A 23627-nucleotide genomic window follows, 5' to 3' on the forward strand; every position below is an offset into this window, starting at 1 on the left:
CTTCTGGCAAACGCGATTGTTTTAGACTCGAGCAAGTGGGGAAGGAAGAAAAATCTTCTAGACAAGAGCTTGATGAAGAACTTGAGGCGCATAAGATTGTTCCTGCTATGGAAAAAAAATGTAGTGTTTGAAGTTCCTAAAAAAGCATATGATTACAAAGAAGATGGTACCTCAAAAGTGAAATTGAAGGATCTTCCTCAAACTCTAAAAGATGATGTCAAAGAGGTGAGGACGTTTCAAAGGAGGCGTAATCCTACAAAGAAGAAGGAAATGAGAAAGGAAGTGGTGAAACTATTTGATACGAGTTGGAAGAGACTCCAGGAGCTGAAGTTTGACAAGAGACACCGAGACTCTATCTCTCGGAAAATCAATGCTTCAAAGAGTTCCTCACATGGATTCATGGTCTGAATCAAATCTGGGAATGGTGGTCTCATACACCAAGGCATCCAGTACCACCGGATCTTCCATTTGCTGAGTCATCCCACGTTGCTGAAGGGGATGACATGGAGGGTTGATTATATCTCCTTGCTGACGGAGATTTTATATATTAGTATATTTTTCTGTTTCGTATTTTTAGTTACTTTGTGTTGGTATATTTCTCTCTGATGTTTTAATGTGTGCATTATAGTTCATCCTTCTTGTGGTTTAATTATTCCTGAGGACAACAATTCTCTAAATCTGGGAATGATAGGCTTGCACCTTAGAACTACAATTCTTCTATCAAGGGAGGTATTCTAAACTCTTTTAATTTTCTTAGTTATTTTTGTAGTTATTTTGTTTGCTATATATAAAAAAAATATTTGAAAAAAAATGTTTCTGAGCAAGTCCCAGGTTTAGATATGTTTTCCCTAGTTAACTTGACTGATTCATCATAGAAAACATATTTTGTATGAACTTCTCGCATGATGTTGTATTAGCATGAGTAGATTTCATGATTGCTCGTTTGTCTGAATTTTGTGCTTGAATGATTAATTATGCCTGATGTTTCTTTTAGAAGTCTAGCTTGACATCATAGCTAGTGAGGTTTTGTGCTTAAACACTTATTTTATTTTGAGAGACCTCACTGTGATAGCATTCTAGAACTTGCTCTGTTTCTCTGTTATGCATGCATTGGTTGATATGATAAAGGCATTTTATTCTTGTTAGCTATTGGCCAAAAATAACCCACCTGTATGAATTTTTCCATTGCTAACCCCTTTGAGCCTGAGCCTTTTTGTTCATAATTCTTGCTGATTGCTTAACTTATTTCCAAGTGACTTACCTTAATTAAGATTGAATTACTGTTGTGTTGAAAATAAAATAAAGAAATTGAGGTCAGCTCCACAGAGGTCAAGTAATTAGAAGAGGAAAAATTTCATCTGTTCCCTTAAAACAAAGGAAAAAAAAGGTGAATGTAAAAAAAAAAGGTGGCTGAAAAGAATTAATTCCCGAAATTATGTGGGAATGTTAGTGGAGCAAAATCATTGAGTTGAATGTGTTAAAAATAAAATAATATCAGATTTTCAATCTCATTGTTGTTTGAGCTACTTTCCATATATTCCTCCCCTTCAAACCGGCCAAGTTACAACCTGAGAAGTCCTTTTGATCAATTGTGCATGTGTTAATGTTCCTCATCTTTAGGAACTTGAGAATATGATCAAGCTTATGGTAGTGTTATTGCTGCGATGGATTAAGTGATTGTTATTCCCCCAAACTCTTGAGTGCTGAGCGTTATATGTTTATCTTGGTGAGGGGTGTTCAAGCTAGATTCTGACATTTTCATAAGAATAGAAGGCATTGTTAGGAGTTCTTTGCATTGATTCAGTCATGCTTAGCATAGTGAGCTATTGATTGTCTGTATGATGTTATGTTGGAATAATTGATTGTTTCCTGAATTTAGTCTTGTACATTGCTGGGCACAACAACGTTTAAATCTGGGAATTGTTTGATATGCCTCTGGAAAATGCGGTTTTCCAAGCTCGAAATTATAATTAAGTAATAAAAGAGTAATTTAAATACATATTTGCTTATTATCTTGATTCTTTTATGTAAATGATATTTCTCACCTATTGATTGTGTTTTTACAGGAAAAAGGAAATAAAAATTATAAAAGCCTCTTAACGCAATTCCAGACGGGTGCAGTGATATGCCTTCAACATATGGGAAAAGCAGACAAAACTGGAGCCAAATAAAGACTTGCCAAAATGAAGATCCACGCTCATAGCGTGGATTTCACGCTGATGGCGTGATGAACCAGAAACTCCCACGCTCATAGTGTGGATTTCACGCTATTAGCGTGAAGATTCAGAGGCAACCACGCTCTTGGCGTGGAACTGGCGCTGAGAGCGCCAGTTTGCAGAAATCACAGCCCGTGCTTTTCAAGAGGCCAATTTTGGAAGATCAAAAAGAAGATTATAAAAAGGAGGCTCACCACAGAATTAGGTATTCTGGACCTAAGGAGACTGTCGTGCATCAGAAGGAGAGCTCCGGAGAGAAATTCTTGTTCTTCTTCTTCTTCTTCTTTCTCTTTTACTTTATGTTTTTATGAATATTGGATTTGTAGCCATGATTATGTTTGGCTAGTTTACTTTTTATTGTAGTTAGGGTCACAAACCCTATGTAAACCCTTGTTACGACGGATTGGTTTATTTATACTCGTTTATATAAAGTTCTTTATCTTTACCTAATGCAAAATTTATATTCTCTTTATTAGAATTGATCAATCTGATAGTTGAGGATAGTTTAAGGGTTAGAACCCTCGATAGGAATATTGGGGTTTTCATCCTGAAAGGGGGTAGGATAACGGTTCGTATGCATGCTAGGAATAGATGTGTATTGAATTGCAGATGTTTGAATTATCGTGTTCATTGCTTGATTCTCATGAGGGGTTGCTAAGGGATTAGGATTCCAATTGAGATTAAAGGGTTAAATTGCCAAGGGATTGGGATTTAACTAATTATTCTAGATGATAATTATCTGAGTATTTATATAAATAAGTATTTTTAAATCAATCCAAAGTAATAAGTGGGGATTACATGGTGAGTGCGCTCTGGCTACAATTATTTTCTCATTTTTACAAATCAAATCATTCTTGTTCTTATTTTTATTCTTCATCTCAGAAAAATTACAAAAACAAGTCTTTATTTCAGTTCTCAAATTTACACAAATCAACAATATTTGTCAAAAACCATTTGAACCCTTCTATTCTTAAAAGGAATATTAATTGAAATTCGACCCAATCCTTGTGGAGACGTTACTCTACTTACTTTCTATATTACTTGTGCGATCGGTATACTTGTCGGAGAGCATCAAGTTTGTGGAGCCGTTGCCGGGGATTGGCGTTTCTTATATCAATTAATTTTGATTTTTAAGATTGGATTTTTTTTTTTATTTTTTTTATATTTTTTATATTTTTGAACAGTGCTACTAATCTCTTTTCTGAGTTGTATGCGATGTAAAGAGCCAGAATTTCCACTTGATTTGGAGATTACCAAGAATGAAAAGAAATACAGAAAACTTGCTCAGAAGAAGCTTGCATTCAACGAGCTAGGAATTCTGTCTGAAGAAGCACACAAGATGGCAGCGAACAATGAAGAGGACAATCCGCTCATGTAAGTTCGAAACTTTAGCACCATCATTGTCGCACAATGATATGCCTACATGAGGGCAAAATAAAAAAAATTTCTGAAAGCGGAATGCATAGACAATCTATGCCCTCATGTGATTTAGAAAGAAAACGCTCATTGAAACACGAGAGGATTTAGAATTACCTTATTCCGATCTCTTGTAGGCTTCAAAAGGATGATGCCCTCTAATGATAGTCCACACAGCTATCTTCAATGTCGCAGCAGAGAACTCTTCTCCTTGATCCTCCTTGTCCTTAATTGCTTGCTAGGCAAATGAAGGCTAGTGGATTTACAAGTGTTTGATTAATTTTCTCAAGATTATGATTGTTGTCTTGAGATTAGGTGTGGGGCGAAAATGGAGAAGAATAGGTGATGATCTGTTTTCAAAAAAACACACAGGAGCTTCTCTTGTAGAAAGGGGCGAATTTTTCAGTCTCTTGAGCCCTTTGAAAAGATGCTTGCTTTCTTATATCTTCACAAGTGATCTTTAAAGATTCTTAATTTAAAAAATCAGAATATTAAATTTAAAAACAAATCTTCAAAGATATTGAAAGATTGAGTAGTTTGAGAGAATATTTCTTCCACCAATTTTGCTAAAAATTTGAAATCAACATCTCTCCAGAGGCTCCAAAATTTCGAAAAATTCCAAGAGCTGAAAATATGAAATTCAAGTGTTGAAATTTTGAATTAGATTCTAGAAGAACCATCTTCAAAATTTCGAAATTCATCACCATGATCTTCTCCATTTTGTAGCTCCAACAGTATTGTTTCAATTCTAAATTCAAACAAAACTGTTCAGAAAATCTATATCCAATCTCCATTAGATATCAATCAACAACCCAATCTCATGAGTTCAAATTTCAAATTCAAATTTTAAACTTTTCAAACTTTAAATTCAAAATTTAAACTTCATTGTTATCCTAGTTCGTAATTCAAATTTTGAATTCAAATTTGAAATTCAAAATTTCAAAATTTAAATTTCGAATTTCGTAATTTAAATATGAATTCGAATTTCAAAATTCAAAATTTCAAAATTCAAATTTCGAATTTGTCCAAAACTTATTTTGGTCAACTTTTGACTTTCTAGGATCCATGGCCCAAAGACCCTGCTGGGCCTAACTAAATATTTGATCCCATTAGCAAGAAACAATTTTGCTCTAAAGGGCCAAATGTGGCGCATGTTTTTAATTGGGCTTGGAATCCAATTCCAACCCAATTCAACTCATAGTCTTGATAAAATCCAATAACTTATTTTTGGCACAAACCTGCTTGCAACAAGGAATAACCTTTGTGTGTGACCCATTAGGCCCAATTAGTCACTGACATAAATGAACTTGGACCAATTAAACTCTTTTAACAGGCCCAATTCATTTAATGACCACATAAGACACTAGCAATGCTCTGCGGCCCCAGAACTAACTGAGTTGACCAAGTGATCTACCTTTCTAATTTGGATACCGTGTCGGAATCATCCCTCATATCGTCATTCACATTTAGTCGAGAGCAAGGAAATAGTATCATCTCTCTTGTTGACTAAATATAGCTTTTCACAGAATTAGGAATCTTTTTCTATTGACTCTAAGATTGATTATGACTCCTCATGATCACTTACTATGCATAGATTCCCGAGTCAATCAGAAGTCATCCAAGTCCCACCGGTCTTGTGAACGACTAATCCCTTATAGGGGAGACTATGAGTCCTCTCAGCATGTCCATCTAGACTCATGTATTCAAGTTATAACCAAGAGTACACTGTTCTCCCCATGTTTCAGGCGGATAGAGTTGTACAGTCAAAGTATAACCCTAGGACATAGTGTTCGATGACATCCTTAAGTCTAGGACGATCCACACTACCAAACGATGAGAGACTAAACAAATCCAATGATACTTAGTGAAATCCTTGTGGAGTCTCTCGGCGGGTCAGTTCAGTGCTATCTGTTCCTGAACAGATCCACCTACGACATCAGCTAAGGTATCACCATACCTGCATACCATGAGGTCTACCTTGTATCTCCATACTAGTAGAAGATGTCGTACTAGTCTTATTGAGATCACCAATGCCCTCTCTTGGTGATTCAAGACTAGGAACATACTTTAGGCAATAGACATGTGGTGTCCTCGAGTCGTCATAATCATGATCCCTATTATAGATCCTCACATGAACACCTGTTCTATTCCTGGGGCTTTTATCTTTAATCGCATATTAACCAAATATTAAGGCGAGACAAAATATGAAAAAGATAAAATGTGCTCATATATTAAATAAATCATGAAATATAAGTAGTAAAAGGTGTTCATCTGATGTAACAGATTGTCTCTAGGACACCTATATACTAACAGCTCATGGATACTATCTTAACTCCATTATTCAACAGGCCCAATTCGAGCATTGTTCAGCCAAATGTTGCAACAATTGGGAGCTCAAGTCCTCTCATATTCAATTGGTGGAGAGAGCTCAGTTTGGAGGAGAGGAGAGTGAAGATCCTAACCGATTCGTTGACAGATTCTTGAGGATCTGTGACTCAACCAAGCACCCTCAGGTGTTGAACGATGCGATATGGTTGAGGCTGTTCCCTTTTTCTCTTAAGGGAAAGGCTCTTAGTTGGTTGGAGAGGCAGCCTGCAGCAAGCATTGAAACCTGGGATGATTTATCACAGAAGTTCTTTGCTCAGTTCTTCTCAATGGAGAAGTACAACTAGATGGTGAATGATATCACCAATTTCACTCAATCTGAGGGTGAATCAATGTGTGAGTCATGGAACCGGTTCAAGGATTTGATGAGAAGGTGTCCTCAGTATAACCTGACTGCTGGTAATCAGGTTAGAATTTTCTTCAATGGGTGCAAACCTGAGGTTCGGATGGGGTTGAATGGGGCAGCAGGAGGCACTATTAAAACTCTGAGAGCAAACGAGACTCTTGAGTTGATTGAGAGGATGGCTGCCAACGAAAACCAAGGGTTGTCAGCAAAGCCTAAGAGAGGTATCCTTCAACTGGAAGGTAATAATGTTGTGCTGGCTGAAAACAGTTTGTTATCTCAGCAAGTAGCAAACTTGACATCAAGGCTTGACAAGATGCAGCTTGCTGATGTTTAGACTAAAGCTTCCGCTGTTGTGTGTGAATATCGCCAGGACAATCATGAGTCTAATGAATGTCCTGAGATGCCTTCTGATTCACCTAAGAAAATGCAAGTGAATGGCATTTGGTATGATCAAAGACCTCAATTGCAAAATGTTCAAAGAGGTCAGAATTTTACTCCCGGAGGTAATAATTATCAACGAAAGATTCAAGGCACAGGTCTTGATTACAATTCCAACAACTACTTGCAGCCTCCACCAGTCCAAGCTAAGGAACCTTCTGATTTGGAGAGGTTAGTTGGACAAATGGCTCAACACTCCAATGCCTTCATGGAAGATACTAGGGCCAATACTAAAAACATAAGTGCTTCTATCAGGAATTTGGAGAATCAAATTGGCCAGCTGGCTAAGCAAGTTGCTGATAGAACTTCAGGTACTTTCCCTAGTAACACAGTTCCAAATCCCAAGGAGGATTGTATGTTTGTCATAACTAGAAGTGGTAAGGTGGTAGCAGCTCCAGAAAAGCTGAGCACAAAGGTGAAAGCTAATGAGAAGCTTAAGGCGGTTGAGGAGCCAGAAAAAGAGGAGGTGATTCCTTCTTATGTTAAGACACCTCTTCAGAAAGGTGAAGAAAAATAGCCACTTATTGTTGCTGAAAAGAAGAAATTTGAGCTGAATCCCAAATACGTGAGAGCCATGGCACCTTATCCTGAAAGATTCAATAAGGATGATCAGAAGCAACAATATGGAAGGTTTCTTGATATATTCAAGATGTTGTATATCAATCTTCCATTTGCTGAAGCCTTGGCTAATATGCCCAATTATGCCAAGTTTATGAAGGACCTATTGTCAAGAAAACACAAGCTGCAGGAATGCCAAACGGTGACACTCACTAAGGAGTGTAGCGCTATCATTACGAAGAAGTTTCCTCCTAAGCATCATGATCCAGGGGAGCTTCAATATTTCTGTTGAAATTGGTAACACAAAAATTGGCAGGGCATTATGTGATCTAGGGGCTAGCATTAATTTGATGCCCCTTTTCTGTTTGTAATTCCTTGTGGATCACCGAGTTGAAGCCTACTTTGGCATCTCTTCAACTTGCTGATAAGTCTGTAAGGAAGCCTAGTGGAATAATAGAAGATGTTCTTGTGAAGGTGGACAAGTTCATCTTCCCGGCTGATTTTGTGGTGATGGACATGGAAGGGGGAGCTGAGAAGCCTCTTTTGCTGGGTAGACCTTTCTTAGCTACATCTCGTGTCATGATTGACGTTGAGAATGGGAAGCTAGAGTTAAAGATGAATGATGAGTCCATTACCATCAATGTCTTTGACTCTATGAAACAATCTTCTGGGAAAGGCGATTGTTTTAGACTCGAGCAAGTGGGGAAGGAAAAAAAATCTTCTAGTCAAGAGCTTGATGAAGAACTTGAGGCGCATAAGGTTGTTCCTGCTAAGGAAAAAAGAATGTAGTGTTTGAAGTTCCTGAAAATGCAGATGATTACAAAGAAGGCGGTACCTCAAAAGTGAAATTGAAGGATCTTTCTCAAACTCTAAAAGATGATGTCAAAGAGGTGAGGACGCTTCAAAGGAGGAGTAATCCTACAAAGAAGAATGCACTGAGAAAGGAAGTGGTGAAACTCTTTGATACTAGTTGGAAGAGACACCGAGAGCTGAAGTTTGACAAGAGACACCGAGACAGTATCTCTCGGAAAAATCAATGCTTCAAAGAGTTCCTTGACACGAGCTGTCGAACTCACGCAAATTAATTAAATCAGGTTTATTAGAATCTTGTAGTAAAGCGTCAACCTGAGTCGTCTCTCAAGAAGTTTGCAAGGATCTTAATCGCTCAGTTATGAAAATAAAAATAAAATGGAAACCAGATGAAAACGGAAACTAAATGAAACAAGAACTAAATAAAAATGGGAATCAAATAAAAGGAAAACCAAATAAAAATGGGAACTAAATAAAAGAGAAACTAAGGAGAAACGAAAACTAAAGAAAATTGGAAACTAAAAAGAGGGGGACTTAATATGATTGTTAATTTAAACGGAAATAAAAAAAATAACAAAAGAGAATAATCAAATTAAAAGCAACCAACCCAAGAATTAGGATTCCAAGGATATCCATCATTGGACAAATAATTACCAAATCGTGATTGATCTCAATTGATTCAGAATCCTTATTTTCAATGGAGAACCCTCTTTAAGCGATCACTAAGCGTTTGGTCGAATACAGCGCATCTACTCGAGCAATCGCGGAGTATCAACCCGTTCGACTTGAGTTCATTGGGTTAATCAACCTAACCATTAAATCTAATGGTTAATCTCTTTCCTAAGAACGCAATCGTGTATCTCATATTGAACACCCACAATCGCGCAATGCCAAACTGAGTTGGAAAGAGAAACGTATTTGGTTCAAAATGAGGCGCAGGTCCTCTAGATTCAACCATGGAATCCTCAACCCTTGGGTTGATTAAACAAAAGAGGAGAGAAAAGAGACGAAAATTATATTAATTTCAAAACTGTATAATTCAAACTCAAATGAAAGATGATCCACAAGGTCCCTACTCTCGCCCTTTTAACCCCTAATCAAGATGGACTTCGGGCTCTACAAATCCAACCTAAAATAAAAGGAAACAAAAAAGAAATATTGGCTCTGGGCCTCGTGTACATTGGGTTCAAAATTATAACTTAAGTTCAAACGTAAAAATAAATTTCCAGCAAAACACGTCCATATTGGGCTCAGGTTTCGACCATCTTTCTGTCCGAATTGGGCTTTAGTAGCTGAAATAGCAATTGTAGCCCTTCCTGTTAGCTGCAAAACGCAACAAGAACAGAGTTAATCGGACATCTGTAGAATGAGATATGGCCAAAATACAAAAGTAGTGTAAATTTGGAAAATTATGACGAAAATCAATTAAACCTAATTAAAATCTAGAATTCTGATTTGACCCAAAAGACCTTTATTTAATTCAAATAAAACCTAAAAATACCAACCAAGAGTAATAAATAAGTGTAACAAAATATGTGTTATCAAATTCCTCCACACTTATCTTTTTGCACTCCTGGGCAAAAACTAAAATAGAAAGCAAAGACTAAGATCAACAATCCCTTCTAACAATTACCAAGTATACAGAAAATATACATAGATCACAAGTCTTCAACGGATTAACCAATCAGGACAGAAATTCTCTAATCTCAAATCACAAGACCTGCTAATTTCAACTGTACATGCCAATTATCGAAAATGGTTCCTTATAGGATGCTCTCAATATTTTTCTCTCAAGTGTATCAAGTAATCAGTGTATCACTCAAATCTACTCAAGAAAATCATCTACCATAGGCTTACTCAAATTCTACTTCTCCACTGCTACTAACACATGCATGCACAAATTAAGAGGGCTTTATGCAGGGTTGTAATGGGGCTGAGGTGAAGGTATGTATAAAATATGGAAAAGAAGGTTAAACACCCCAGAAATCTACAAGAGCAAAAGTTAAGAACGACACTATGAAAATAAAACAAAGATAATGAAAATTTTTTTTTTTTTATTTTTTGCTTTTTCTCTTTTTTTTTGCTTTTTTTTTTTTTGCTTTTTTTTTACTTTTTTTTGTTTTTTCTTTTTGTTTTTTGCTTTTTTTTAATCAATACAGTAAAAAAAAGAATCAGATGGTCACCCCTCACACTTAAATTTTTGCACGTCTCGGGCAAACCCCACACTTAAACACAACATCACAGTGAAAACCAATGCTCAGTAAATCTCCAGGGTGTGGAATTAATTGGTTTTTCACTTAGGCTAGTAATGTGGCTTAAGAAATAAAGGATATAAAGGCTCAAAGGGGATCACCAAGGGATAATAATGTAAGGGATGGCTACCTGGATAAAGGGAAAAATAAAAGAAAAAATGCCTCTATCATATTCATGCATGTAAATGAAAAATGTAGTTTCAAAAAGAACAAGATCAAGTTCTAGAGAATAAAGATCATGAGCAGAAACACACAAGAAAGAGAGAATGACAAAAGATGTAATCCATTCATACAGGCCCAAAATCTCACAACGGTAAAACCAAATTACGCAATCAGCATAACAAGATCAGTCAACAAGTAGTATAATCCAAGAGTCAAGAATTATGCATGATCTGAATAATCTATCAAAATAAATATGTCCAAATCATTCCATGTATAACTCAACAATTATGAGAAAGAAAAAGAAAATCTACTTATTGACAATTAAAGTTGAAATAAAAAAAAAATGCAAAGAAAAAGGAAATAAAGAAAAAGGAAAAGAAGACTCACTATCCTCCTTAGGGAAGGTAAGTGGCATCAGTGAGCCTGATTTGTGCCTCCACAAGCTGTTGCTGGAGTCCCTCATAAAAAGCCTTGAAGCAATGTCCATCCACATGTGAAGATCCTCTCAATCTACTTATCACACCACTCCCTATGACTAATTTTCTGCATAATAGAAACAAAAGGAGGAAAAAGGTAAAGAACGATAGAGAACGATGCAAACTCCCCGGCAACGGCGCCAAATTTGACACGAGCTGTCGAACTCGTGCAAATTAATTAAATCAGGTTTATTAGAATTTTGTAGTCAAGCGTCAACCTGAGTCGTCTCTCAAGAAGTTTGCAAGGATCTTAATCGCTCAGTTATGAAAATAAAAATAAAATGGAAACCAGATGAAAACGGAAACTAAATGAAACAAGAACTAAATAAAATGGGAATCAAATAAAACGAAAACCAAATAAAAATGGGAACTAAATAAAAGAGAAACTAAGGAGAAACGAAAACTAAAGAAAATTGGAAACTAAAAAGAGGGGGACTTAATATGATTGTCAATTTAAACGGAAATAAAAAAAATAACGAAAGAGAATAATCAAATTAAAAGCAACCAACCCAAGAATTAGGATTCCAAGGATATCCATCATTGGACAAATAATTACCAAATCGTGATTGATCTCAATTGAATCAGAATCCTTATTTCCAATTGAGAACCCTCTCTAAGAGATCACTTAGCGTTTGGTCGAATACGGCGCGTCTACTCGAGCAATCGCGGAGTATCAACCCGTTCGACTTGAGTTCATTGGGTTAATCAACCTAACCATTAAATATAATGGTTAATCTCTTTCCTAAGAACGCAATCGTGTATCTCAGATTGAACACCCACAATCGCGCGATGCCAAACCGAGTTGGAAAGAGAAACGTATTTGGTTCAAAATGAGGCGCAGGTCCTCAAGATTCAACCATGGAGTCCTCAACCCTTGGGTTGATTAAAGAAAAGAGGAGAGAAAAGAGACGAAAATTATATTAATTTCAAAACTGTATAATTCAAACTCAAATGAAAGATGATCCACAAGGTCCCTACTCTCGCCCTTTTAACCCCTAATCAAGATGGGCTTCGGGATCTACAATTCCAACCCAAAATAAAAGAAAACAAAAAGAAATATTTGCTCTGGGCCTCGTGTACATTGGGTTCAAAATTATAACTTAAGTTCAAACGTAAAAATAAATTTTCAGCAAAACACGTCCATCTTGGGCTCAGGTTACGACCATCTTTCTGTCCGAATTGGGCTTTAGTATCTGACATAGAAATTGTAGCCCTTCCGGTTAGCTTCAAAGCGCAACAAGAACGGAGTTAATCAGACATCTGTAGAGTGAGATATGGCCAAAATACAAAAGTAGTGTAAATCTGGAAAATTATGACGAAAATCAATTAAACCTAATTAAAATCTACAATTCTGATTTGACCCAAAAGACCTTTATTTAATTCAAATAAAACCTAAAAATACCAACCAAGAGTAATAAATAAGTGTAACAAAATATGTGTTATCATTCCTCACATGGATTCATGGTCTGAATCAAATATGGGAATGGTGGTCTCATACACCAAGGCATCCAGTACCACCAGATCTTCCATTTGCTGAGTCATCCCACGCTGCTGAAGGGGATGACATGGAGGGTTGATTATATCTCCTTGTTGACGGAGATTGTGTATATTATTTCGTATTTTTAGTTACTTTGTGTTAGTATATTTCTCTCTGATGTTTTCATGTGTGCATTATAGTCCATCCTATATCCTGCTGTTTGTTCCATTGTGCAGGTTTTTCTTCCTTCTTGTGGTTTAATTATTGCAGAGGATAGCAATTCTCTAAATCTGGGAATGGTAGGCTTGCACTTTAGAACTGCAATTCTTCTATCAGGGTAGATATTCTAAACTCTTTTAATTTTCTTAGTTATTTTTGTAGTTATTTTGTGTGCTATATATAAAAAAATTGAAATAAAATGTTTCTGAGCAAGTCCCAGGTTTAGATATGCTTTCCCTAGTTAACTTGATTGATTCATCATAGAAAACATGTTTTGTATGAACTTCTGGCATGATGTTGTATGGGCATGAGTAGATTTCATGATTGCTCGTTTGTCTGAATTTTGTGCTTGAATGATTAATGATGCCTGATGTTTCTTTTGGAAGTCTAGCTTGACATCATAGCTGGTGAGGTTTTGTGCTTAAACACTTATTTTATTTTGAGAGACCTCACTGTGATAGCATTCTAGAACTTGCTTTGTTTCTCTGTTATGCATGCCTTGGTTGATATGATAAAGACATTTTATTCTTGTTAGCTATTGGCCAAAAATAACCCACCTGTATGAATTTTTCCATTGCTAACCCCTTTGAGCCTGAGCATTTTTGTTCATAATTCTTGCTGATTGCTTAGCTTATTCCAAGTGACTTACCTTAATTAAGATTGAATTATTATTGTGTTGAAAATAAAATAAAGAAATTGAGGTCAGCTCCACAGAGGTCAAGTAATTAGAAGAGGAAAAATTTCATATGTTCCCTTAAAAAAAAAGAAAAAAAAAGGTGAATGTAAAAAAAAAAAAAGGTGGCTAAAAAGAATTAATTCCCGAAATTATGTGGGAATGTTAGTGGAGCAAAATCATTCAGTTGAATGTGTTAAAATAAAATAATATCAGATTTTCAATCTCATTGTTGTTTGATCTACTTTTCATATATTCCTACCCTTTAAACTGGCCAAGTTACAACCTGAGAAGTCCTTTTGATCAATTGTGCATGTGTTAATGTTCCTCATTTTTAGGAACTTGAGAATATGATCAAGCTTATGGTAGTGTTATTGTTGTGATGGATTGAGTGATTGTTATTCTCCCAAGCACTTGAGTGTTGAGCGTTATATGTTTATCTTGGTGAGGGGTGTTCAAGCTAGATTCTGACATCTTCATGAGAATAGAAGGCATTGTTAGGAGTTCTTTGCATTGATTCAGTCATGCTTAGCATAGTGAGCTATTGATTGTCCGTGTGATGTTATGTTGGAATAATTGACTGTTCCCTGATTTAGTCTTGTACATTGCTGGGGACAACAACGTTTAAATCTGGTAATGGTTTGATGTGCCTCTGGCAAATGCAGTTTTCCAAGCTGGAAATTATAATAATTAAGTAATAAAAGAGCAATTTAAATACATATTTGCTTATTATCTTGATTCTTTTATGTAAATGATATTTCTCACCTATTGATTGTGTTTTTACAGGAAAAAAGAAATAAAAATTATAAAAGCCTCTTAACGCAATTCCAGACAGGTGCAGTGATATGCCTTCAGCATATGGGAAAAGCAGACAAAACTGGAGCCAAATGGAGACTTGCCAAAATGAAGATCCGCGCTCATAGCGTGGATTTCACGCTGATGGCATGAAGAACTAGAAACTCCCACGCTCATAGCGTGGAGTTCACGCTGATGGCGTGAAACCATTCTTTCTCTCACGCTCATAGTGTGTATTTCACGCTGATGGCGTGAAGATTCAGAGGCAACCACGCTCTTGGCGTGGAACTGGCGCTAAGAGCGCCAGTTTGCGGAAATCACAGCCTGTGCTTTTCAAGAAGGCAATTTTGGAAGATGAAAATGAAGATTATAAAAAGAAGGCTCAGCACAGAATTAGGTATTCTGGACCTAAGGAGACCGTCGTGCGTCAGAAGGAGAGCTCTGGAGAGAAACTCTTGTTCTTGTTCTTCTTTCTCTTTTACTTTATGTTTTTATGAATATTGGATTTTTAGCCATGATTATGTTTGACTAGTTTATTTTTTATTATAGTTAGGGTCACAAACCCTATGTGAACCCTTGTTACGACGGATTGGTTTATTTCTACTCGTTTATATAAAGTTCTTTATCTTTACCTTATGCGAAATTTATATTCTCTGTAATAGAATTGATCAATCTGATAGTTGAGGATAGTTTGAGGGTAAGAACCCTAGATAGGAATATTGGGGTTTTCATCCTGAAAGGGGTAGGATAACGGTTCGTATGCATGCTAGGAATATATGTGTATTGAATTGCAGATGTTTGAATTATCGTGTTCATTGCTTGATTCTCATGAGGGATTATGATTTCAATTGTGATTAGAGGGTTAAATTTCCAAGGGATTGGGATTTAACTAATTATTCTAGATGATAATTATCTGAGTATTTATATAAATAAGTATTTTTAAATCAATCCAAAGTAATAAGTGGGGATCATATGGTGAGTGCGCTCTGGCTACAATGCTTTTCTCATTTTTATAAATCAAATCATTCTTGTTCTTATTTTTATTCTTCATCTCAGAAAAATTACAAAAACAAGTCTTTATTTCAGTTCTTAATTTTACACAAATCGACAATATTTGTCAAAAACCATTTGAACCCTTCCATTCATAAAAGGAATATTAATTGATATTCGACCCAATCCCCGTGGAGATGATACTCTACTTACTTTCTATGTTACTTGTGCGATCGGTATACTTGCCGGAGAGCATCAAGATTTTGGCGCCGTTGTCGGGGATTGCTCTGATCCACAGAAGTTACTGTTCGCTACCTACATGCTCGAGGGAGACGCACATGAGTGGTGGATGAACACCTCTCAAGCATACGAGATGCAGGGCCAGATCATGACATGGCCATTTTTCGAGGAGCTAATTTTGGGGAAGTATTTCCCATATGATGCGATGGAGCGCAAGCAGGGAGAGTGCGAGCGTCTGGTACAGGGCTCGATGACTGTGGATGAGTATTTGGCTAAATTGAATGAATTAGCCAAGTTTGCTCATTTTCGGATGGCGATGCTGACACCTTTGTTTCTTGCTTCTAAATTTCGTAGAGGTCTCAGTGAGGAGATAAAAGATAGGATTGCTGGTGCAACATCCAGAGACTTCGACACCTTGATTCAGCAGTGTCGTGACATTGAGGATGCTTGTGTGGTTAGTAAGGCAAAGAAGGCCAAGGTGTCTGAGGAGAGAGGAGCAAGCACTTCTACTCATGATAGAGATGGGAGATTTGATGGCAAGAGCAAAGGCAAAGGTCTTCATGTTAAGAAATCATATCAACCGTTCAAGAGGACTATTACTCAGGCAGGCAACTTTGCTAGACCTTCAACTATTCTGAAGTGTGCTGGTTATGGGAAAAAACATATGGGACCCTGTTGCTGGTACTCTAGATGATTCTTGCACCATCAGGGACCGATCGAGTTTATACCCCTGACTGTCAGCAGTCGGACCGAACTCCGAACCTTATGAGAGGTATAATTCACGATGAGGATACTTCAGTGATGTATTGTTTGACTTAAGGACGACGCACTTATTTATTGCGAGTCTGATTGTTGTGGGGCTAAATTTTCCCATGTCTAAGCTTTCTCCATTTACGAGGGTTACTACCACTACGGGGGAGAAATACGATACTTCATCTATTTATTGGGATGTGGTATTTTAGTTGGATGGTAGAGACTGCATAGCAGATCTCATTTGTCTACCCATGGTCAACCTTGAGATCATTTTGGGTACGCACTGGCTGTTGAGAAATTGTGTGTTAAATTATTGTGATTGCATAATATGATGTCTAAATTATGTTTATACATTAAATGTTGTATTGAAGTGTTTGATAATGTAACCTGAGGAACTAGGTTGATTGAGTGGGTTATTGGCCATAGCGTATTGTGGACTATCCCTGGAGGGGATGCACCCGAAGAGGTTGTCTCTGAGGAGTTTGATTGGACGCTCAGTTGATGTGTGATTTATTGAGTGGTCCTTTTGTACGAGGTACACGGGAGACTGGTATGCCTACTAGTTCCTTGGTCGATAATCTATGTCATGGGCTTTCCTTGGGGATTGGATCCTAAAAGTGTTGACTCTTGGAAGTCCCATGAGGGCATCAATTTTAGTTTGACTCATCGGGTGGTCCGGGTGCACGAGGTGCACAAATCAATCAATTTTAGTTTGCCTCGTGGTATAACAATGTAGTAAGAGACTTGAAATATGAATTTATACTCAATAACCACCAAGTGGTGGAGTGAGTAAAATACACGAAGAGTGATATGCCAAAGTTTGGCATGAAAGGTAATATGCCTTACGCCATTATGTAATTGTGATGGTGCTCTATTTTAAAAACGTAAGAGATGATATCTTATTACGTGTGAGTGAGAAACACTCTCTAGTCAGGTTTGTTTGAGAATGTGAAATTCTCTTTAAGGAATTAAGTGCGTAACACTTAGACTTTGTGGCAAGGCCACGCGCGATCGTGTATATGCGAGGCAAGTGCATGTACAGTTAGTTTTGTGGGTTGAGTGGTCTCCATGATTCTAGTTCAATATGTAAATTGTTGATTTGTTACATATGTTGATTGCATGTGAACACCATGGATAGTGCTAAGCATGACATAAATATTATGAGTTGTGTTAATATATCAGTGTTATACCACCTTTTATTGACTTTTGATTTTGCAGATGCCATGGAGATTGAGGTATACCGTTATGTAGTGTATTTTATTTATTTGTTGTTTGAATTGTTAAATTTTGCAGGTGTACGTTAACTAAGGTATGCTACTATGTGAATTGGTATATTAATTAACATGTATAGATTGAAAGGAACATGGGTATGATTCTGTACTATGAAAGAAATTATTGCTTTATTCTAAAGATTGAGGATTTATGAAAATTGTAAGTCGAGACACGACTAGAGTCATGAAATAGGACCTAAACTCACTCAAGTTATTGTGAATAATAGAGTATGGAGGGTCAGGTCACCTCTACTGATAAAATGACTGATTATCCTAGAGAAATGAATGACGATTTGATGTTGATCACTTAAGACCCGGAAGGCGAGATGGGAAATGTTGCAATGTTTCGTGAAGGGATGTTGGATCGATTTTGACACAAGGTTATGAAAAGTTGAGTTAAAGAATTGTTCATTGATGTTGCTACGATTTCAAGACGAGAGTATTGAAGCATGTGCAAGCGAGTATATGAACTAGCACGGAGCAAAGAGCGTATTGTCTTGACAAATTGGAGGAATTACCTCAAGGGAGTAATCTGTATGTAACACCCCGTGTATACCCGGTTTGTTATCATGTGATCGTATTAAGCAACGCTTAATTAAAGTGCGGAATAACTTTTTCTTTTCAATTATGACGTCATTAATATTACCAAGTTGATTACTTAATCCTTTTTTCATAAAACATTGTCTGTATGTAAATTACAATAAAACAACTAACTGGAATACCTCAATATATAAATAACTGTGAGTATCACATTGGCTAAGATAAGACATAGTCAATCAATATGGCATGGACAACCCCCGTGCTCACCAAATAAGGCAACAAAGCCCAACAGAGTCTTAACAATAACAAATATAATCATAAGGATATAACATGTCAGCATCCAAGCATAACAGTATAAACAACAAGCATATCACATTAGCTCCGGCCTCCTGCCGCCCGAGGTCTCAACCCCCGAGTTACCTAAACCTGAAAATGTGCCCTAAACGTGGGGTGAGATCTCTAAACAGAAATCTCCGTAAGACAAGGGTTCTCGAAGAGTTCCTCCGCCCACGCTCACTTCGGTATAGCAGTTCAAAGATAACAGTTTAACAGTAATAACAGAATCACATGATGTAACAACATATATATCATGCATGTGTGCTAACAAGTCTACTGGCCAGAGAAAAGTATGATTTACACACGTCTGCTACATACATAAGAAGCATAAGGCATCTACCTTATACCCACACTCAGGGATTACCATCTTGTGCAGCTCCACACTACACTCAGGGGTTACCATCTTGTGTGTAATACACCACATAACATACATATATAAGAATGCATCATTTCATCATATCAGAATAATAGATAAGCACATATACCACTTAAAACTACCATCCCTCTCTTGGAGTATGTGGAACAAATGGGGATTAACCCCGAGAACATGGAACTTACCTGTCAAGTAGTATGCTTAAACTTAAAATCCAAACAGCACTCCACAAGTCACAAAATAGCAGGATCACAAAACAAAAGGAATACGTTTTCTTTTTCATTTTCGCTTATTGCAGGCTTTCCTCAAAGCCTCAAGCATTAAACCATGTTTACTCTTTTTAAAAATTTAATTGCAACTTTTTACCGAAAATTCTGAGATTTTAATATGTTAAACTAGACATCTCCAGCTTTACAACGACATATTTTATGTCTCAATCGGAGTTGTATAACTCCGACTATGTTTTACGTAAAGTGACTGCTGCAACCGAAATTTCCAGCAACCAAAACGCGACTTCAACATGACACTTCGATCAAACCACTTATCCAATGGTTACGAAATTTCATAGAGTTATATCCCTATGTGTTAGCTTCACATAGGTCCAAACGAAACTCGATTTAGAGCTCTCTAGCTCAAGATATCGAATTTTTACTAAAACAGGTTCGTTGTTGTCAAGACCAAAATATCGAGATATTGCCAAAGGAATATCGGGATATCGATATCCGGATATCATATCGGGATATCAATATCCAGATATTTATGGAGGAATATCCAGATATTTATGGAGGAATATCCAGATATCTATATCCGGATATTTTCGAAGGAATATCCAGATCCGGATATTGGTTTTCTAAAATCGGGATATTTTGCGACAGTCTTCAAAAAATACATTTTTTCAAAGTTTTTCCTACAAGGTTCAACTTTTAACACTTTCAGACCTTCAAGCATGTATTTTTAGGTGTTATGCCATTATTACACTTAGGTTATCAACTTTGACCTATTACATGCATCCATGTTCATTCTTTTCAATAAAAACTCAAGAACAAATGTGTAGGATGTAGCCAAAGCTTCAAAAACAAAAAAAGAAGTGCTCTTGGAGGTTCCTAGCCCACTCCAAGCTTTTGTAGACAAAGTTGCACGAATTTTCACCTCCAAGATAGGTGTTTTCTTCACCAAGTTCACTCCTTGGAGCTCCAATGGTGATGTAGAAGACTCCTACACTCCCAACCCACTAAACAGTCCTAAAGCTCCACAAAACAACAACAAAGGGGTTCCAAGAATAGTCTTTTTACTTGAAGGGTGTTTCTGTTTGAGTGTTTAATGGATTTGAAAGGAAGAAATCCAAGAAAAGATGAAGCCTTGGTGGCTTTTCATGCAAGGAAGGCTGTTGGAGAAGTTGGCAGCCAAGGCACCCAAGGAGCATCACATAGACAAATCAGAGAACAGATCTAGGTTAATGTGCACAAGGCTATTTATAGGATCATTAAGTTTAAACACACTGTATTAGCACTATTAGCTCCGCTTATCATTTTAAACCCAAACTTTAGATTCTGAACCTCGCCATTTTTCTAAGCTTTATCATATTTTTATTATAATTTTCGCAGCAGTTTGCCAGTACGCGCTTTTACGTAGCCAGTATCAGTTCTGACATCAATTCTCATTATTTTGACTCCAAACTTGTTATACTAGTCCTATATATTATTTTAGTAATATATACAAACTTTTCATAATTTTCTGAGATACTTCATCAGTACGCATTTATACCGTGTGGCAGAACCGGTATCTGCACTTTTCGTCAGAAAAGTTACTTTCAACATTATTAATCACTTACCACAATTATTTAAGTCTTCTCATAATTATTAGGGTCAATTATGGATATATCTCATTAATTTTATAATTAATTAATTACATTCCTAATTTAACGGTGCGGGTTTTTACAATGTACATGTGTGTTGACGTGAGATTTCATTCTCGGATTGTCGAAGAGTTAGACTTCTATCGACTCTGTTTGGTTATTGTGGACATAACAACTTGTCTGTCCAATTTTTGCCTAGAAAGGGTAGCTTTTCTAGAGGGCTGTTAGCTCAATGTTAAATGGAGGTGATAGTAAGAACTTCATGGGGTACAAGAGAGCCTTGTCAATGATCGGTACCGAAAGTTCACTTCTTGTGTTAGAGTGCATTGCAAAGAGCTTTCGTTACTCACTTGAAAGTAAGTACTGCATATCATCCTCTGATGGATGGTCAAACTGTGTGGATCCTTTCAATAATGAAGGAAATGCTGAGGTATATATGTACCCATCCGCACATTCCATTTTTGGGAAAAAGTTTTATTTATTTTTTACTTTGTTTTATTTGTTTGATTAAAAAAATATCAAAATAAATTATAGAAAAATTTAGTCAGTACAGTTTCACATGTATATTTTTCTTTTTTTTAAATATTTGTTATTTTATTTTTGTTCAAATCTTTATCTTGTTAGTTTACATTAATTTTGTTGTCATTCTTTGTAGGATGTTTAGTTTATTTACTTATTTATTTGTGAATTTTGAACTTAGCCTTATATTTGATAATTTTGTCATTGTATAATTTAAGGTAAAATAAAATTCACTCAACTAATCTAAGGTGACAGTTTTTTAATGGATGTGTTGGTGGTGCTGTGGAGTTAATTCTCCACCCTTCCTGCCACATGATGGATTCCCGAACCTTGTTCGATTTCAAAGACCAGTACACAAAGGCATAAGGTTTTTTAATTTTCTCTGACTTAAATTAAAATTGGTGGCGACTCCAATTTCCAACCCAGTGGTTACACCACATGTGTATTTGTATGCATTTTCACTTTTGTGATCAACTTTAATTCTAAATAACACAAAGTATTAACAAAATAAACATGGTTTTCATGGTAAAATTTGTGACGAAGGAGAGCTTGTGTGTAAAAGTTGGAATCTGTCGTTTGACACACTTTCCTGAATCTTATTCGTAGATTTTATAAACTATTTCCTTAACATAGATTTCGAACCCCTTATTTTGTACATATACTTATTTTGGGACTCAAATACAAGGGGACTGCAATTGCATGTAGTTATCTACTTGGGATCTTTATTTGGCGAAACAAATCCCATATTGGGATAGATGGGGTAATCGTCACATCCTCTTGCCTTATTGTAACAGTCTATAGGCGTTGTTCCATAGTAATCAACACATTCATGGACCTCTGCGAGATAAATGTTCCCACTTCTATCTTCCTCACAGACTATGTCCACATTGACACCCAGAGCTTTCTTGAAAACTTGCAGTATCCTACGCGGTGGATACTGAAGCCCATTTGGAACAATACCTGAAATCACAATCACATCAAGCTACACTTTTTTTTTTTTTAGGTAAATCAAGTAAAAACTTTTTTCATTTATATTTAGGGTCACTTTAGTGTTCCTTAAAAATAGGAGTGAACATTTTATGAATAGCCTTTTGTATTATGAGTATAGTTTGAGTTGTCTAAGCGAAAACCAAACTTACTCCTGTAATATTAAGAACAACTCAAGCTCAAAATAACACCAAGTTTGTACATGAATATATATATATACATATATATATATATATATATATATATATATATATATATATTTACCTGCCCTTGCCAAGATTTTCTTTATATCACTTCTCTTTCTGCTGTTCAGTGCGTACTGAATAAATTCATCTGGCCTCATATTAAAGCACGACCCGTACATTTTCCACTGGTCATTCCACATTGCCTTGCTCTCTTGAAAGTTATCAGTTGTCAGATCAGGCCAGAACTTGAGCAAGTCATTTTTGTTTGCCTCGATCTGTATATATGTGGATAATGGAGTCATTCATATGCACAAAATTTTGAAAACAGAGATCCTTTCCATAATTAACAATCTCAACTTTTCTAGAAACTACTTTTTTTGGTAGAAGAGAGTGTGTGGAAGGGCAAGTTGCTTCATTTATAAGTCGCGTGTAACAAACCAGTGAGGGCTTATGGATGACTTCAATTATGAAGAGTCAGAAAAAGGAACCAAATCAAAGGCCTTTACATCAAAAGGTATCATCCTGAGTGATACATTACTTTTGTCCCTTTTATTTAGTCTAAGCATAAATCAGTTTCGTTTTAGATATTAACTAGTTTATGAAACTTAAGGGTCTGACTAATTTAATTTTGAGTTTGAACCTCTTCACCTTCTTCAAGAGTTGCGACTCCTAGAATTGAGACTATTATTCTTTGAGTAGATCAAATCCAAAGATTTAATTGTGACAACTCTATACAATTACAAACAACACTTGAATAGATAAATCAGTTTTTTACTAAAGGAAACTTGTAAATCATCCATAAGTAAAGAGTTAAAAGTAGTAATCTCATAGTGTGAGAATGTAAGAGATACTAACAGTGCTATTTAGCAGAGGATATGCTGTGGGACAATTTTCCAGATCAGGTCCTCCCCTTTTCTTAGGACGAATATAGCTAATAGTGAAATTTTGGGGCACTTTGTCCCTGCAAGTGCCTTCATGTGTCAAGCAATAGGTGTCTGGCCACCTTGAGGCTAGTTCCAAATAATCATATGTATTGAAATAGTCTGCGTCACAGTAAATAATTCCCAAGAGTAGCAAAGCCAAACAGAACTTGCTATTCATCATCTCCTTCTGTTTTTCTGTTTTTTGTTTTTTGGCGGATTTCAGTGGCTTTGGGTGTGCCTTACATGATCAGATGTTGAAGACTTATATAGAAATATTCAGACCAGTCTTCTTCGTCACACGTGAGTCATGTTTAAACATTTTTTTTTTATACAAGAAATTGAAAAAGCAAAACAGCAAAATAAAAAATAAAGAAAACAAAAACCAACATAAGCCAAAAAACAGAAAAGAAATAAATCTATCACGTTCCTTTT

At 36.3% G+C, this 23627-nt stretch overlaps 1 protein-coding gene across 1 annotated transcript; it reads right to left on the reverse strand.

Moving 5' to 3' along the window:
• Positions 1-21711: 21711 nt before the first annotated feature.
• On the reverse strand, positions 21712-23405 carry LOC133292800 (ribonuclease S-2-like). The gene is made up of 3 exons (XM_061491252.1): positions 23128-23405; positions 22352-22547; positions 21712-22060 (listed from the first exon to the last, which is right to left on the reverse strand). Exons 1-3 carry the CDS (start codon positions 23374-23376, stop codon positions 21810-21812), a joined length of 696 nt encoding a protein of 231 aa, XP_061347236.1. The 5' UTR covers positions 23377-23405; the 3' UTR covers positions 21712-21809.
• Positions 23406-23627: the final 222 nt, after the last annotated feature.

The sequence above is a fragment of the Gastrolobium bilobum genome, unplaced genomic scaffold (assembly GCF_033153095.1).
Source record: "Gastrolobium bilobum isolate Gb01-03AN ecotype WA unplaced genomic scaffold, APGP_CSIRO_Gbil_v1 utg76343, whole genome shotgun sequence".
Taxonomy (NCBI): domain Eukaryota; kingdom Viridiplantae; phylum Streptophyta; class Magnoliopsida; order Fabales; family Fabaceae; genus Gastrolobium; species Gastrolobium bilobum.